General features: G+C 42.3%; 1 protein-coding gene across 2 annotated transcripts in view; it reads left to right on the top strand.

The window, feature by feature from the left end:
- Positions 1–16,718, top strand: part of rhbdl1 (rhomboid, veinlet-like 1) — a 69,060-nt gene that overhangs the window by 48,394 nt on the left and 3,948 nt on the right. For both annotated transcript variants that reach the window (XM_084176434.1, XM_084176435.1), the window contains exon 6: positions 12,823–12,923. In XM_084176434.1, coding sequence (XP_084032560.1) covers positions 12,823–12,923 — 101 coding nt within the window. The remainder of the gene's footprint in view (positions 1–12,822; positions 12,924–16,718) is intronic.

Here is a 16,718-nt window from a genome sequence, read left to right as displayed (position 1 = left end):
AGCACACTAATTAATCTCTGTCTCATTAAAGGATGTCAGTTTCACTTTACCTGAGGAACAGTGGTTACTCCTACTCCGGGTAAACCCCCACCCCATCGAGAAAACACACATGCCTGCCTTTTGTTACATTTCCTGCCCCTATACACTCTCTCTACTCTCTCTCTCACCCCCTTTCTATTTCTCTCCCTCCCTCTCCCTCCATTTCTGCTTGGTAAATAAATCTGATCAGGCATTTCCTCAGTTTATTAGCCAGGCGAGGCAGCCTTTGGAGTGGGAGAGTGCTGACTGCCGCACATCTCGCTTGCAGGGCCAGGAGATTTAATGCATACCAGATGTATCTGTCTGAGGTGAGCGTGTACAAACTGAGCAACCGGAACTTAAACTAAACAATCCTCTCAGAGGATAGAAATAGCCTCTATTGAAAAGAGCTCTGAAAGGGAGAATTCTTAAGCACCTGTTTGGTTTAAGGCTGAGGCAAAGTGGAGTGTAGTACATTTCTGTTGGTATTGATTATAGACACACATAAATTATGATTATCAAGAAACATTTTTAGAAAAACAAGCTGTCCATATATGCAGTTTAGTCTGGGTAATAGCAAGCTATGTGGGGTCAGATATCAGACACTCTCATCGCCTTTCCGTGAATTGAGAGCACTGGCGATAATGAGTTGACTGACAAAATTTTTTATATCCTTCCTTTCACAGTGAAGGACTGAAAGGAACAGAGTGTGTGAATCATGGAGTGTGTGAATCACATGAATAAATCACCACTCATTGTCCTTGCAGCGTCCCTTTCTGATTCACTTATTGTCTGACCAATCAGAAAATGCTGCTCAATGCATGTTAATGCTCTGGGCCAATTAGTCAGTTGGTGTCCTTAGCGCTCCATACAGTTTGGGTCATATAATAAAATAGGTTAACAAATCCCACGTTTTGGTTAATCTCTTATCTGTCCAAAATCACCACAAATATGTAACGCGTCAACAATACTTTAACCTGTTCCACCTGTTTAACCCTGCTGTGCTATAGAAATACTCTACGGTAGCTATCCTTTTGAAAACACTAAGCATGTTTGCTCCGAAAGCACAGAGGTGGGTGTATAGGCAGCCAGATTAGATTTTTTTTGGAAGGATTCTTAAATTATTGCATAATGTTCTGTTCTCTTCTGTAGCTTCCAGTTGAGCCACTGGAGTGACTCCCTTAGGCACTCAGCTCTGATCTTGGATCAGTTTTCCCTTGGTCATGGTTAGCCATTGCTTAAGGGCATCATCTACTAACATCACTGACAATCTGCTTGGTTTAGTTTGATAGGCAAAATCAGAGTCAGTCGAGTTCGCCCACAAAAGAGGATCATCGTCACATAGTCACTGTAAATGTGACCCTGAGTATATAGATTAAAAATGCATTCTATGCATAACAAGATGATTCATACTGTAAACACATACTGTGCACATATATATACACACACACACACACACACACACACAAAGACCGGGGGGTGAACTTGATGATGCTTAGAAAATCGGCACAATAAATGCATCTGCGCATGAACTGTAAACTGCCAACAACACACAGAAATAATCTGAGACCTCACGTCTGGGCTCCTGCTGAGTGAGATATCCCTAAATGTCCAACTCCCTGTAAGCAGGAGAGCCCAGATGACAGGCCCTGGTTAATATTCATGTCCAAAGCCCTTTAACCAGTGTTGTGCTAGCAGGAGGAGGGAGCTGTGTGAAACACTTCTGTCCTCCCCACAGACTCCTTTGCTTCCCTTTCAGCCCGGGGGTCTTTGGGCTCCCTCCCTCCCTGCTCCCCCCACCTTACTACAGATGTAGCATCCCGTCAGCGACTAGTATCATGTGGCCCTGGGTCGCTGGCTGCTTAATAGGATGTAGCCATAGCGATGTGGCAGCTCGCCGCGCTAGTGCTAAAACAGTGTAGTGTTGTTATGACAGCCTGCCAGCTACATTACATCTACTGTATGTGCTGTGTTTTAATAGAAACTCATTCATAGTATGAGGATCATGAGTTACTCTTGCATTTGTACTGTGTATTCACCTTTGCAGTTCAAATGTACATGAAAGCTTCACTTACAGTCTTAACTGGAAAATAAATGCAGTATTGAAGTAATAATTGAACCATATATATTTTTGAGGATTCGAGGAACACATCTGAGAGTAGTCTGTGTGAAAGTTGCACCAATTCCGACTTTGAATAGATCAGAGAGCACAAACTGTATGCCACTCAGTATGTAATTGCAATTTCTTGGAACCACAAAAAATGGGGCAATATGGATCTTTACAAGTCTTCAACTGCTGCACTCACTCCATCAAGCGTAGAATCCTCCATAAATCCATGTAAATAGACCCGTGAGTTTTGGGGAAAGGGGGGGATAAATGACTCAGGAAACGCACACCGATTGCCATCTGTCATCTGATGATGATCACCACCGCCACAACAGGCTGACAGGGAACTCTTAAAGAAGCTGTCTCTCTGCACGCACGTACACACACACACGCACACAAACAGAATATGAATGGAACATGCATTATAAATGAATGCCCGCACGCCCCTGCTGTGATAAAAAAAATCACAGTTTGTTTTATCAACCTTTTTTCATTTCTGTTATCTGCTCATTTCCATAATTAGTGATGGTTGACGGTGTCCTTGTGAGCAACTGCCACTGTGATTAACTGCTTAAGATTCTGTCCTACTTCATGGTGAGTGTCACTAAAAACTGTATACATGGTGATTACATTGGCGGGTACAGTAGAACCACAGTGAGGACACACTGTGACATGTTGTATTATGATTGCTATATCTGTATAGATTGCACAGTTTAAAAAAAAACATTTGTGACAAAACCAAGTTTTACTTTGTAATTCAAGACAAAAATTAGAGTGAGGAGAGTTTTATCAAATTGTTGCTGTAAATGCTTTGACAATTTGTGCCTACACAACTAGACAGTACCTGCTACCCATATAATTACATATAAATATAGTGATACCGCAGAGATACTTCACGTCTACATTTTTTCCACTCCAGTCTCTGTCTGGCCACATTAGCTTTTTGACCCATCATGTACTTTGCCGGTGTCTGAAACGCATTTACTTAACCAATCATTTTATGTTCACAGTCTAGCAGAGGAATTGGCCCATAGCCAAGCTATGCATATTTCTAATAAGACTTTTCTTATGAATACAGGACCAGATAGAGTCACAAAGAAATCTAATAACATTGTATTTGTCACATGCGCCAAATACAATAGGTGTAGACTTTACCGTGAAATGCTTACTTGTGAGCCATTTCACAACAATGTAAAGTTAAAAGTAAGAACATTTTGGAAATAAGATTTTCAAAACAAAAAAGTGTAACGCAATAAAAACAAAAATAACGAGGCTACAGTGGCTTGCAAAAGTATTCACCCCCCTTGGCATTTTTCCTATTTTGTTTCCTTACAACCTGGAATTAAAATGGATTTTTGGGGGGTTTGTATCATTTGATTTACACAACATGCCTACCACTTTGAAGATGCAAAATGTTTTTTATTGTGAAACAAACAAGAAATAAGACAAAAAAACAGAAAACCTGAGCGTGCATAACTATTCACCCCCCCAAAGTCAATACTTTGTGGAGCCACCTTTTGCAGCAATTACAGCTGCAAGTCTCTTGGGGTATGTCTCTGTAAGCTTGGTACATCTAGCAACTGGGATTTTTGCCCATTCTTCAAGGCAAAACTGCTCCAGCTCCTTCAAGTTGGATGGGTTCCACTGGTGTACAGCAATCTTTAAGTCATACTACAGATTCTCAATTGGATTGAGGTCTGGGCTTTGACTAGGCCATTCCAAGACATTTAAATGTTTCCCCTTAAACCACTCAAGTGTTGCTTTACCAGTATGCTTAGGGTCATTGTCCTGCTGGAAGGTGAACCTCCGTCCCAGTCTCAAATCTCTGGAAGACTGAAACAGGTTTCTCTCAAGAATTTCCCTGTATTTACAGCCATCCATCATTCCTTCAATTCTGACCAGTTTCCCAGTCCCTGCTGATGAAAAACATCCCCACAGCATGATGCTGCCACCACCATGCTTCACTGTGGGGATGGTGTTCTCGGGGTGATGAGAGGTGTTGGGTTTGCGCCAGACATAGCGTTTTCCTTGATGGCCAAAAAGCTCAATTTTAGTCTTGTCTGACCAGAGTACTTTCTTCCATATGTTTGGGGAGTCTCCCACATGCCTTTTGGCGAACACCAAACGAGTTTGCTTATTTTTTTCTTTAAGCAATGGCTTTTTCCTGGCCACTCTTCCGTAAAGCCCAGCTCTGTGGAGTGTATAGCTTAAAGTGTTCCTATGGACAGATACTCCAATCTCCGCTGTGGAGCTTTGCAGCTCCTTCAGGGTTATCTTTGGTCTCTTTGTTGCCTCTCTGATTAATGCCCTCCTTGCCTGGTCCGTGAGTTTTGGTGGGCGGCCCTCTCTTGGCAGGTTTGTTGTGGTGCCATATTCTTTCCATTTTTGAATAATGGGACCACCCATACACAAAAATGTATGCACGCATGACTGTAAGTCGCTTTGGATAAAAGCGTCTGCTAAATGGCATATTATTATTATTATTATAATGGATTTAATGGTGCTCCGTGGGATGGTCAAAGTTTCTGATATTTTTTTATAACCCAACCCTGATCTGTACTTCTCCACAACTTTGTCCCTGACCTGTTTGGAGAGCTCCTTGGTCTTCATAGTGCCGCTTGCTTGGTGGTGCCCCTTGCTTAGTGGTGTTGCAGACTCTGGGGTCTTTCAGAACAGGTGTATATATACTGAGATCATGTGACACTTAGATTGCACACAGGTGGACTTTATTTAACTAATTATGTGACTTCTGAAGGTAATTGGTTGCACCAGATCTTATTTAGGGGCTTCATAACAAAGGGGGTGAATACATATGCACGCACCCCTTTTCTGTTATTTATTTTTTTGAATTCTTTTAAACAAGTTATTTTTTTCATTTCACTTCACCAATTTGGACTATTTTGTGTATGTACATTACATGAAATCCAAATAAAAATCCATTTAAATTACATGTTATAATGCAACAAAATCGGAAAAACGCCAAGGGGGGTGAATACATTTGCAAGGCACTGTATATACAAGGAGTACCGGTACCGAGTCAATGTGCAGGGGTGCGAGGTAGTTGAGGTAATTGAGGTTATATGTACATGTAGTTAGGAGTAAATGTGACTAGGCAATCAGGATAGATAAAAAATAGAGTAGCAGCAGCATATGTGAAGAATGTGAAAATGTGTCTGTGTGTGTGTGTGTGGCGTCAATATGCATGTGTGTGTGAATGTGTATGTGTGTGTCGGAGTGTCAGTGTAGTATGTGTGAGTGTTTGAGTAGAGTCCAGTGAGTGTGCATAGAGCCAGTGCAAGAATGCCAGTGGGGGTCAATGTAAATAATCTGGGTAACCATTTTAATAACTGTTCAGCATTCTTATGGTTTGGGGGTAGAAGCTGTTCAGGAGCCTTTTGGTCCCAGACTTGGCGCTCCGGTACCGCTTGCCGTCTATGACTTGGGTGGCTGGAGCCTTTGACAATTTTTAAGGCCTTCCTCTGACACCGCCTGGTATAGAGGTCCTCGATTGTAGGGAGCTCGGCCCCAGTGATGTACTGGGCCGTATGCACTACCCTTTGTAGCGCCTTGTGGTCAGATGCCAAGCAGTTGCCATACCAAGCCTTGATGCAGCCAGTCAAGATGCTCTCAGTGTTGCAGCTGTAGAACGTTTTGAAGATCTGAGGGCCCATGCCAAATCTTTTCAACCTCCTGAGGGGAAAGAGGCGCTGTCGTGCCCTCTTCATGACTGTGTTGGTGTGTTTGGGCCATGATAGGTCCTTAATGATGTGGACACCAAGGAACTTGAAGCTCTTGACCCGTTCCACTACAGCCCCGTGAATGGGGGCGTGCTCGGTCCTCCATTTCCTGTAGTCCACGATCAGCTCCTTTGTCTTGCTGACGATGATGGAGAGGTTGTTGACCAGGCACCACACTTCCAGGTCTCTGACCTCCTCCCTGTAGGCTGTCTAATCGTCATCGGTGATCAAGCCCACCACAGTCATGTCGTCTGCAAACTTAATGATGTAGTTGGAGTTGTGCTTGGCCACACAGTCATGGGTGAACAGAGAGTACAGAAGGGGACTAAGCACGCACACCTGAGGGGCCCCAGTCAGCGTGGCAGATGTGTTGTTGACTACCCTCACAACCTGGGGGCGGCCCTTCAGGAAGTCCAGGATCAAGTTGTAGAGGGAAGTGTTTAATCCCAGATCCCTTAGTTTAGTGATGAGATTGGAGGGCACTATGGTGTTGAACTCTGAGCTGTAGTTAATTAACAGCATTCTCACGTAGGTGTTCCTTTTGTCCAGGTGGGGAAGGGCGTGGAGTACAATAGAGATGGTATAATCTGTGGGGCGGTATGCGAATTGGAGTGGGTCCAGGTTGTCTGGGATGATGGTGTTGATGTGAGCCATGACCGGCCTTTGAAAGCATTTCATGGCTACAGATGTGAGTGATACAGGTCCATAGTCATTTAGACAGGTTAGGATCACCACTTTATTTTAAGAATGTGAAATGTCAGAATAATAGTAGAGAGAATGATTTATTTCAGCTTTTATTTATTTCATCACATTCCCAGTGGGTCAGAAGTTTACATACACTCTTTTAGTATTTGGTAGCATTGCCTTTAAATTGTTTAACTTGAGTCAAACGTTTCAAGTAGCCTTCCACAAGCTTCCCACAATAAGTTGGGTGAATTTTGGCCCATTCCTCCTGACAGAGCTGGTGTAACTGAGTCAGGTTTGTCGGCCTCCTTGATCGCACACGCTTTTTCAGTTCTGCCCACAAATATGCTATAGGATTGAGGTCAGGGCTTTGTGATGGCCACTCCAATACCTTGACTTTGTTGTCCTTAAGCCATTTTGCCACAACTTTGGAAGTATGCTTGGGGTCATTGTCCATTTGGAAGCCCCATTTGCGACCAAGCTTTAACTTCCTGACTGATGTCTTGAGATGTTGCTTCAATATATCCACATAATTTTCCTTCCTCATGATGCCATCTATTCTGTGAAGTGCACCAGTCCCTCCTGCAGCAAAGCACCCCCACAGCATGATGCTGCCACCCCCGTGCTTCACGGTTGGGATGGTGTTCTCCAAACATAACGATGGTCATTATGGCCAAACAGTTCTATTTTTGTTTCATCAGACCAGAGGACATTTCTCCAAAAAGTACGATCTTTGTCCCCATGTGCAGTTGCAAACCGTAGTCTGGCTTTTTTATGGCGGTTTTGGAGCAGTGGCTTCTTCCTTGCTGAGCGGCCATTCAGGTTATGTCGATATAGGACTCGTTTTACTGTGGATATAGATACTTTTGTACCGGTTTCCTCCAGCATCTTCACAAGGTCCTTTGCTGTTGTTCTGGGATTGATTTGCACTTTTCGCACCAAAGTACGTTCATCTCTAGGAGACAGAACGTGTCTCCTTCATGAGCGGTATGACGGCTGCGTGGTCCCATGGTGTTTATACTTGCGTACTATTGTTTGTACAGATGAATGTGGTACCTTCAGGCGTTTGGAAATTGCTCCCAAGGATGAACCAGACTTGTGGAGGTCTACAATGTTTTTTATGATGTCTTGGCTGATTTCTTTGGATTTTCCCATGATGTCAAGCAAAGAGGCACTGAGTTTGAAGGTAGGCCTTGAAATACATCCACAGGTACACCTCCAATTGACTCAAATGATGTCAATTAGCCTATCAGAAGCTTCTAAAGCCATGACATCATTTTCTGGAATTTTCCAAGCTGTTTAAAGGTACAGTCAACTTAGTGTATGTAAACTTGTGACCCACTGGAATTGTGATACAGTTAATTATAAGTGAAATAATCAGTCTGTAAACAATTGTTGGAAAAATTACTTGTGTTATGCACAAAGTAGATGTCCTAACCGACTTGCCAAAACTATAGTTTGTTAACAAGAAATTTGTGGAGTGGTTGAAAAACAAGTTTTAATGACTCCAACCTAAGTGTATGTAAACTTCCGTCTTCAACTGTATGTACGGTCACTATCGGGAAGACATCGTCAATGCACTTATTAATGAAGATGATGACTGATGTGGTAAACTCCTCAATGCCATCAGATGAATCATATTGCAACATATTCCAGTCTGTGCTACCGAAACAGTCGTGTAGCTTAGTATGCGCTTCATCCGACCTCTTCCGTATTAATACTGGTACTTCCTGTTTGAGTTTTTGCTTGTGAGCAGGAATCAAGAGGATAGCGTTATGGTCAGATTTGCCAAATGGAGGGCGAGGGAGAGCTTTGAATGCATCTCTGTGTGTGGAGTAAAGGTGATCTAGAATTTTTTTCGCCTCTAGTTGCACAGGTGACATGCTGGTAGAAATTTGGTAACACGAATTTCAGTTTTCTTGCATTAAAATCACCGGCCACTAGGAGCGCCGCCTCTGGGTGAGCATTTTCTTGTTTGCTTATGGCCCTATACAGCTCGTTGAGTGCGGTCGTAGTGCCAGCATCGGTTTGTGGTGGTAAATAGACAGCTCTTGGTAAATAGTATGGTCTACAGCTTATCATGAGGTATTCTAACTCAGGCGATCAGAACCTCGAGACTTCCTCCTTCTCTGAGTGTCGGGGATTTGGATCTGCTCTGGGATAATCAATATGTCTTTCGTCGCCGACTCATTGAAGTAGAAGTCCTCATCCAAATCGAGGTTAGTGACAGCTGTTCTGATGTCCAGAAGCCCTTTTCGGTCATAGGAAACGATGGCGGAAACATTATGTACAATAAAAGGGAAGATCAGTGCAAAATAATACACAAAATAGCACAATTGGTCAGGTGCCTGTAAAACGGCCGCTATTCCTTCCAGCAGCATTATCAATATCTTATATGGAATTTATTAAATCATCCAACTGACTGGTCTGTGTAGCATGTATGGTGCCTTCAGAAAGTATTCATACCCCTTGACTTATTCCGCAGTTTGTTGTGTTACAGCCTGAATTCAAAATTGATTCAATATTTTTTGCTAATTCATTTATACAGAAATATCTCATTTACATAAATATTCACACCCCTGAGTCAATACATGTTAGAATTACTTTTGGCAGCGATTACAGCTGTGAGTCTTTCTGGGTAAGTCTATAAGAGTTTTGCACACCTGGATTGTACAATTTTCTTTTTAAAATTCTTCAAGCTCTGTCAAGTTGGTTGTTGATCATTGCTAGACAGCCATTTTCAAGTCTTGCCAAAGATTTTCAAGCCGATTTAAGTCAAAACTGTAACTAGGCCACTCAGGAACATTCCATTTTGTCTTAGCAACTCCAGTGTATATTTGTCCTTGGGATTTAGGTTATTGTCCTGCTGAAAGGTGAATTTGTCTCCCAGTGTCTCTTGGAAAGCAGACTGATCCAGGTTTTCCTCTAGGATTTTGCCTGTGCTTAGTTCTGTTCCGTTTCTTTTGTATCCTAAAAAACTCCCTAGTCCTTGCCGATGACAAGCATACCCATAACCCATAACATCATTCAGCCACCACCATGCTTGAAAATAATATATTGTACTCAGTGATCTACTGTGTTGGATTTGCCCCAAACATAACACTTTATATTCAGGACATAAAGTTAATTTCTTTGCCACATTTTTTGCAGTATTACTTTAGTGCCTTATTGCAAACAGGATGCATGTTTTGGAATATTTGTAGTCTGTACAGGCTTCCTTCTTTTCACTATGTCATTTAAGTTAGTATTGTGGAGTAACTACAATGTTGTTGATCCATACTCAGTTTTCTCATATAACAGCCATTCAACTTTGTAACTATTTTAAAGTCACCATTGGCCTCATGGTGAAATACCTGAGCGCTTTCCTCCCTCTCCGGCAACTGAGTTAGGAAGGACGCCTGTATCTTTGTAGTGACTGGGTGTATTGATACACCATCCAAAGTGTAATTAATAACTTCATCATGCTCAACTGGATATTCAATCTCTGCTTTTATTTATTTTTTTACCCAGCTACCAATACGTGGCCTTCTTTGCCAGTGTGACGAGGTGTGAATGAAGGAGTCAGGCGCAGGAGGTAAAATACCGAAGTCCAGAGTTTATTCCGTTTACATAAATAAAACGCCCAAAGCGTTAAACAAAACTATTACAAGGGAAAACATCCACCTTGGCATAAACACAGTGAATAGTAGCTCAACCGAGCTACACACTCTCACAACAAACAATCACTCACAAAGACAAGGGGAACACTTATACACATACTAATTAGGGGAATGAGCACCAGGTGTGTGTGATTGACAAGACATGACAAGTGGAGTGATGAGAATGGGATCGGCAGTAGCTAGTACTCCGGTGACGACGAACGCCGAAGCCTGCCCGAACCAGGAGGGGGGGGGCAGCCTCGGCAGAAGTCGTGATAGCGAGGCATTGGAAAACCTCTCTCGTCTTTGTGGTTTAATCTGTGTTTAAAATTCACTGCTCGACTGAGGGACCTTACAGATAATTGTATGCGTGGGGTACAGAGATGAGGTAGTCATTCAGAAATCATGTTAAACACTATTTTTGCACATAGAGTCCATGCAACTTATGTGACTTGTTAAGCAAATTTTACTCCTGAATTTATTTAGGCTTGCCATAACAAAGGGGTTGAATACTTTTTGACTCAAGACATTTCAGCTTTTCATTTTTTATCAATTTGTAAAACAATTAAGAACATAATTTCACTTTGACATTATTGTGTGTAGGCCAGTGACACAAAATCTCATTTGAATCCATTTAGAATTCAGGCTGTAACACAACAAAATGCAGAAAAAGTCAAGGGGTGTGAATACTTTCTGAAGGCACTGTATGCAAGTCATTTTGGGACCCCAATTACATTTATCTTCCAGAGTAGTGCTAGGCTTTTGTTTTATAAGGTCAATGGCATTCATTGACAGTTTTCATGAGCATCCTAAACAAATTACAAATGTAATTCAATTCTGCTCCACTTTATCTTATTTCTAGAACACTTTCAGTCATTTGTGACAGAGAATGCACACTACATGGCCAAAATTATGAGGACACCCCTTCAAATTAGTGGATTCGGCTATTTCAGTCACACCCGTGGCTGACAGGTGTATAAAAGGAGCACACCGCCATGCAATCTCCATAGACAAACATAGACCAACATTGACAGTAGAATGACCCGTACTGTGGCACCGTCATAGGATGCCACCTTTCCAACAAGTCAGTTCGTCAAATTTCTGCCCTGCTAGAGCTGCCCCAGTCAGCTGTAAGAGCTGTTATTGTGAAGTGGAAACTTCTAGGAGCAACAACGGCTCAGCAGCGAAGTGGTAGGCCACACAAGCCTACAGAACGGGAATGCCGAGTGCTGAAGCTTGATAGCGCGTAAATATCATCTGTCCTCGGTTGCAACACTCACACTGCCTCTGGAAGCGACGTCAGCACAATAACTGTTTGTCGGGATCTTCAGGAAATGGGTTTCCATGGTCGAGCAGCTGCACACAATCCTAAAATCACCATGCGCAATGCCAAGCGTCAGCTGGAGTGGTTTAAAGCTTGCCGCCATTGGAAACGCGTTCTCTGGAGTGATGAATCATGCCTCACCATCTGACAGTCAGGCGGAAAAGTCTGGGTTTGGCGGATGCCAGGAGAACGCTACCTGCCCCAATGCATAGTGCCAACTGTAAAGTTTGATGGAGGAGGAATAATGTTCTGGAGCTGTTTTTCACAGTTCGGTCTAGGCCCCTTAGTTCCAGTGAAGGGAAATCTTAACTCTACAGCATACAATGACATTCTAGACGATTCTGTGCTTCAAACTTTGTAGCAACAGTTAGGGGAAACTTTCCTGTTTCAGCAAGACAATTCCCCCGTGCAGAAAGTGAGGTCCATACAGAAATGGTATGTCTGCACAGAGTCCTGACCTCATCGAACACCTTTGGAATTGGAAGACCGACTGCGAGCCATGCCTAATCGCTCAACATCATTGCCGACCTCACTAATGCTCTTGTGGCTGAATGGAAGCAAGTCCCCGCAGCAATGTTCCAACATCTAGTGGAAAGCCTTCCCAGAAGAGTGTAGGCTGTTATAGCAGCAAAGGGGGGACCAAATCCATATTAACCCCCATGATTTTGGAAAGAAATGTTCGACGAGCAGGTGTCCATATACTTTTGGCCATCTAGTGTATCAAAACCCAATGCCCAGTGTCAGTATAATCTACATGGGATCAAGAGGACATTATAGTATCGTAGCAAGAGAATATCATAGATAAACCCTCCTATTATGGCCTCCATGTGGTATGTGTAGATTATGGTCTTTGTAGCTGCCCCATTTAATATGTGTCTAAGTATATAAGGTAACATTTGTTACTATGGTATTTTTTGTTTAACGTGACTGTTCTGTTTTATGAGCCTGGTGGTGGTGCTGGGACCTGCGCTACAGTGTAAGCATGTGCACAGCAGCACAGAAGAGAAAAGCAGTATGGGGGTGTATAGATATAAAGAGGGCAAGTCAAGGTCAACTGACGACAGACAGACAGGATGTGTTCTTTTGGGTTCAGGGGGATGCTGGGAGGAAGGTGACTGAAATTGCTATGGTGATGATGAGTAACCTAACCCTCCTTCTCTCTCTTTTTCTCCCTTTTCCAACATTTTCCTGTATCCTTTTCACTCATGCTCTCTCTTTCTGAACATCTCTCTCCTTCCGTCTCTCTTTCTCTCTCTCCCTTTCTCTCCTTCTCTCCTCCCCCATCTTTCTCTCTCTCCATCTCTCTCTCTCCAGGTTCCCTGACGGTGTCCATCACAGACATGCGTGCTCCAGTGGTGGGAGGCTCCGGGGGTGTCTACGCTCTGTGCTCGGCGCATCTGGCCAACGTCGTCATGGTAACTGCCGTCATCATCGCCTTCATTGTTACACTTGATAACGGTATCAATGGAGACAAAATGTCAGAGCAATCCCCTTAGAGAGAACTCCTCCACACAACATCCTTCTGTTTTTGTTATGTGTTTAGATAGACTGCTGTGCTTGCCGTCATCAAGCTCTGCAGGTGTGAGTGGGATGTACAATGGGAGTGATGAGTTTTAGTAAGGGTTCCATGCCAGTGAGTGCACACAAAGAGTGGGTCCCTATCAATATGGTGAGATAAGGACTTTTTATAAACGGCTAACAAGCACTTTTTTGGATAAGAGCCATCGAATATTCCAGAACCACCATGATCACAGCTTGTCAGAAAGGAACTCTGCAGTGGGGTTATAGGCTATTGTCGTGACGTGACTTTCATTAATGTGATGACTGTTATTTATCGAATCAACTAACTATGTTTAATTGTTACTCGATTAAATTAATCATGTAACAATTAAATCATTAGGATTTGGGGCACCACGGAATAAGTTGTTTATAGAGTTACCATCTCCCGAATTAAACTCTAAAAGGTCTTTACCTATCACTATGTATAAGTCAACGTATCAGTCATTACCTCTTATCAGTCTCATTCTGAACGTCGCATAATCCTTGAACCTGCAAGAACCCTAACCTTATTGATGAATCAGCAATACACAAATTGGCTTAATTATTTATTTACTAAATAAATAAATAATAACACAGAATACATAAACACACACACATGGTATAGGTTATTGATTACTAACGTAATACAATGAAAACAGGTCTCTAGTGGACTAATAACAGCATGACTGCTTGGTTAGGAGAAGGAGGGGTCAATAGAAAGAGAATGAAAAGGAGAGACAAAGAGATTCAACTTATCGTTCTTACATTTCTAAACCACCGCTCATTCGGATAAGAAATGCAATGCATATTTATGTGTAGCTGTCCTTGATCGTCGTCTCTCTGTTGAACCACTTTCTCAAAAAGGGTTTGAGTGTCCTATCCCACTTCGGTGAGACTCAGCTTGTCTTCGAGTGGAGTGTTCATTGGAATAGATACTTTAGATGTACCAACGGTTGTCTAAAATGGGATTGTCCTTCCCGTGTCTTTAGTGAAAGTTCTAGACTACTTTACATGCCAGCTGCAGACTGGTATGCTACGGTCTAGTGAGTTTCTTCTTCTTGTGTAGAGATTGAGAGTTTCAGAGTTTCTCACCATTTCAAACGTGTGGACTAACGTCTCACGTTTCCTGGTATTAGAGTGTCAATCATTTGTAACGTTCAGCTCCCGCTGCACGTCAGCTGGTCTGTAGAGGTTCAACCATTTGTAACGTGAGCTCGCGCTTCACGTCGGCTGGTCTTTCTGGTCTAACCATTTTAAACGTGCAGTCGCCACTTTCACGTTTTCTGGTCTGCTGGTCCAAAGTTCTAACCATTCTAAACGTGCAGTCGTCACTCTCACGTTTTCTGGTCCATCTGGTCTAACCATTTTAAGCCATGTAGCCACAGCTCCACGCTTCCTGGTCTAACCATTTTAAGCCATGTAGCCACAGCTCCACGCTTCCTGGTCTGATGTACATTTAGTTACCAAGGCTTTTATCCTCGGGTAAAAAGGGGGTGTTCCATCACGCCGACACAATGTCTGCGCTCACTTGGGCATGGTTACTGACTGGGCAAAACAATTATCTCATTAGAAGGCTAAAATCACATTGCTATCTTAACCAAAATACTCGAATTCTTAATCATATATTTTATACAACATTTAGATGTAAACTTGACAAGTAGAATATGTACACTTTGGAGTTACAGTTATTTCTTGATACCATCCTTAATGACATCACAAAATAATAAACAATATGACATGATTATTCTGTAGATCCCCACTGACCATTCCAAACGTTTGGATGTCAGAAATAATGTTCCAATGTCCAATCTTTTTGACGTTTTTAGGCGGGCCACACTCTCTCTAGACAAAGGCATTCCTTTGGTGGATACTGAAAGGCAGAGAGAGAAAGTTACTCTCCTGCTTAAATTTACGACCCAGTGTTAAGGTGTCAAGACCGGCACAGCCCCCCTTCCCCTCTTCTGTGGGAGAGAGGGGGTCTGGCTATCTTCAAACATTTGCCTAGCTGATGGGTCCTTTGACTTGACTTGAGAATACCTTAAGCTCCTTTCCACTATTTTTCTAACAAAGGCTGTTTTGATTCCACCCTTGATCTGTTATTCATTGTTATCCTTTGTCATTTATTCTTATCACCTCTTTATTTAGAAGTGCCAAACTCTATGCATATGGGAATATATATAATGTGGTCCTCTGTAGCTCAGCTGGTAGAGCACGGCGCTTGTAACGCCAAGGTAGTGAGTTCGATCCCCGGGACCACCCATACACAAAAAAAATTTATGCACGCATGACTGTAAGTCGCTTTGGATAAAAGCGTCTGCTAAATGGCATATTATTATTATTATTATTAAATATTAAAGGCTATGTCAATCTGTTCCTCAGTACTCCCTAGGTGCCTGGTCTGCCAAATGTCTCTGCAACAGAAAACATAAAATGTGCGATCACACTGTGTGTGTGTATGTGTCAGCATCAGTGTGTATGGATGTGTGATGTCTCAGCTCATTCTGTCAGAGGACTCAGGGCTGTGTAAGATATGATGAATCACTCTTAGTAGAGAAGGCCTTCACTACAGGCAAAAGAGATGACAGCAAAGGTTGAACTCAAAATGCATCAGCAGCCCCAGAACAAAGAGTTTAAACTTTGATCCCTGCTCCCAGCAAACTAAGCGACTGTTGTTTATTATGTCACATCCTCGGGTTAGTTTTGTCTTCTTTGTGTCTCAGGGGGCGGAAGTGTTTTTACTCCAGTAGACCTCATCTATCTGTCCAAAAGCTTTTATCGTCGGTCATGTGGATGAGACGGTTAAACAGATGTTTTGACTCACTGCTGTCAAGGCCATCAAAATGATCTATGTTAAATCGTCTGAATGCCTCTTCTGAATGCCTCTTCATCTCTACATTAAAGTTCAGACAGAACAAGAAATCTGCTCCTCCCCTGGTTGAATGAACACTTTCACTTGTCCTCCCTCAGGTAACCAGAGACAGCATTAACCTTTTATGTACTGTGTGTTGCTCTTATAATTTATTGAAAAAATGTCCATGTTATTCACCCCATTGCCTGTGTGCGTGTGGTGTGTATATGGGTCTTTTGAGTAGTGTAAGCTGGTGGGGAAAAAACTGTTTTATTTCACCTAATTTTAACATTGTTCAACTTAATAAAAAAACGGTTTTCCCATTTCAAGATGTAAAAAAATATATATATATATAGTAGGTGCCTATTAAGTGCCAAATAAAGTAACAGGGTTGACCTTAACAGGGTTGAAAACGTCATCTTAAATCATCCATAACTCCCCTTGTGACAGGAGGAATGGAAGCTTGTTGTGTTCAACAGGGAGGGGCAATTGAATGCAAGCTTCACACATTTTTATTTTATTGTTAAAACATTTCTAGCCTGTCTATCTATGGGTAACAGGGTTGACGTTTTATGCTCGACCCGCTCAGTTTTCCACCACAAAACACCAGAAAATGTCCAAAAAGCTTAGAACCAGCTCACCTGCTTTTACACTATGATTTGACTAGTGTAGATGTCTTATTTTTTATTGAGCAACAAGCTAAAGACAATAAATAGGATTAAATGAGATTAGCATTGCTCATAAGAATGAAGACCTCTTGAAAACAGATTTATTTTCAGAGCTAATGTAAAGGATGTCACGTTGCTTGCTTAGCGAGTACCAC

Source organism: Coregonus lavaretus (assembly GCF_964263955.1).
Source record: "Coregonus lavaretus genome assembly, chromosome: 1".
Classification (NCBI taxonomy): Eukaryota; Metazoa; Chordata; class Actinopteri; order Salmoniformes; family Salmonidae; genus Coregonus; species Coregonus lavaretus.
Note: the sequence above shows the minus strand (reverse complement) of the source record. Positions and strands in the feature narration are given on the sequence as shown.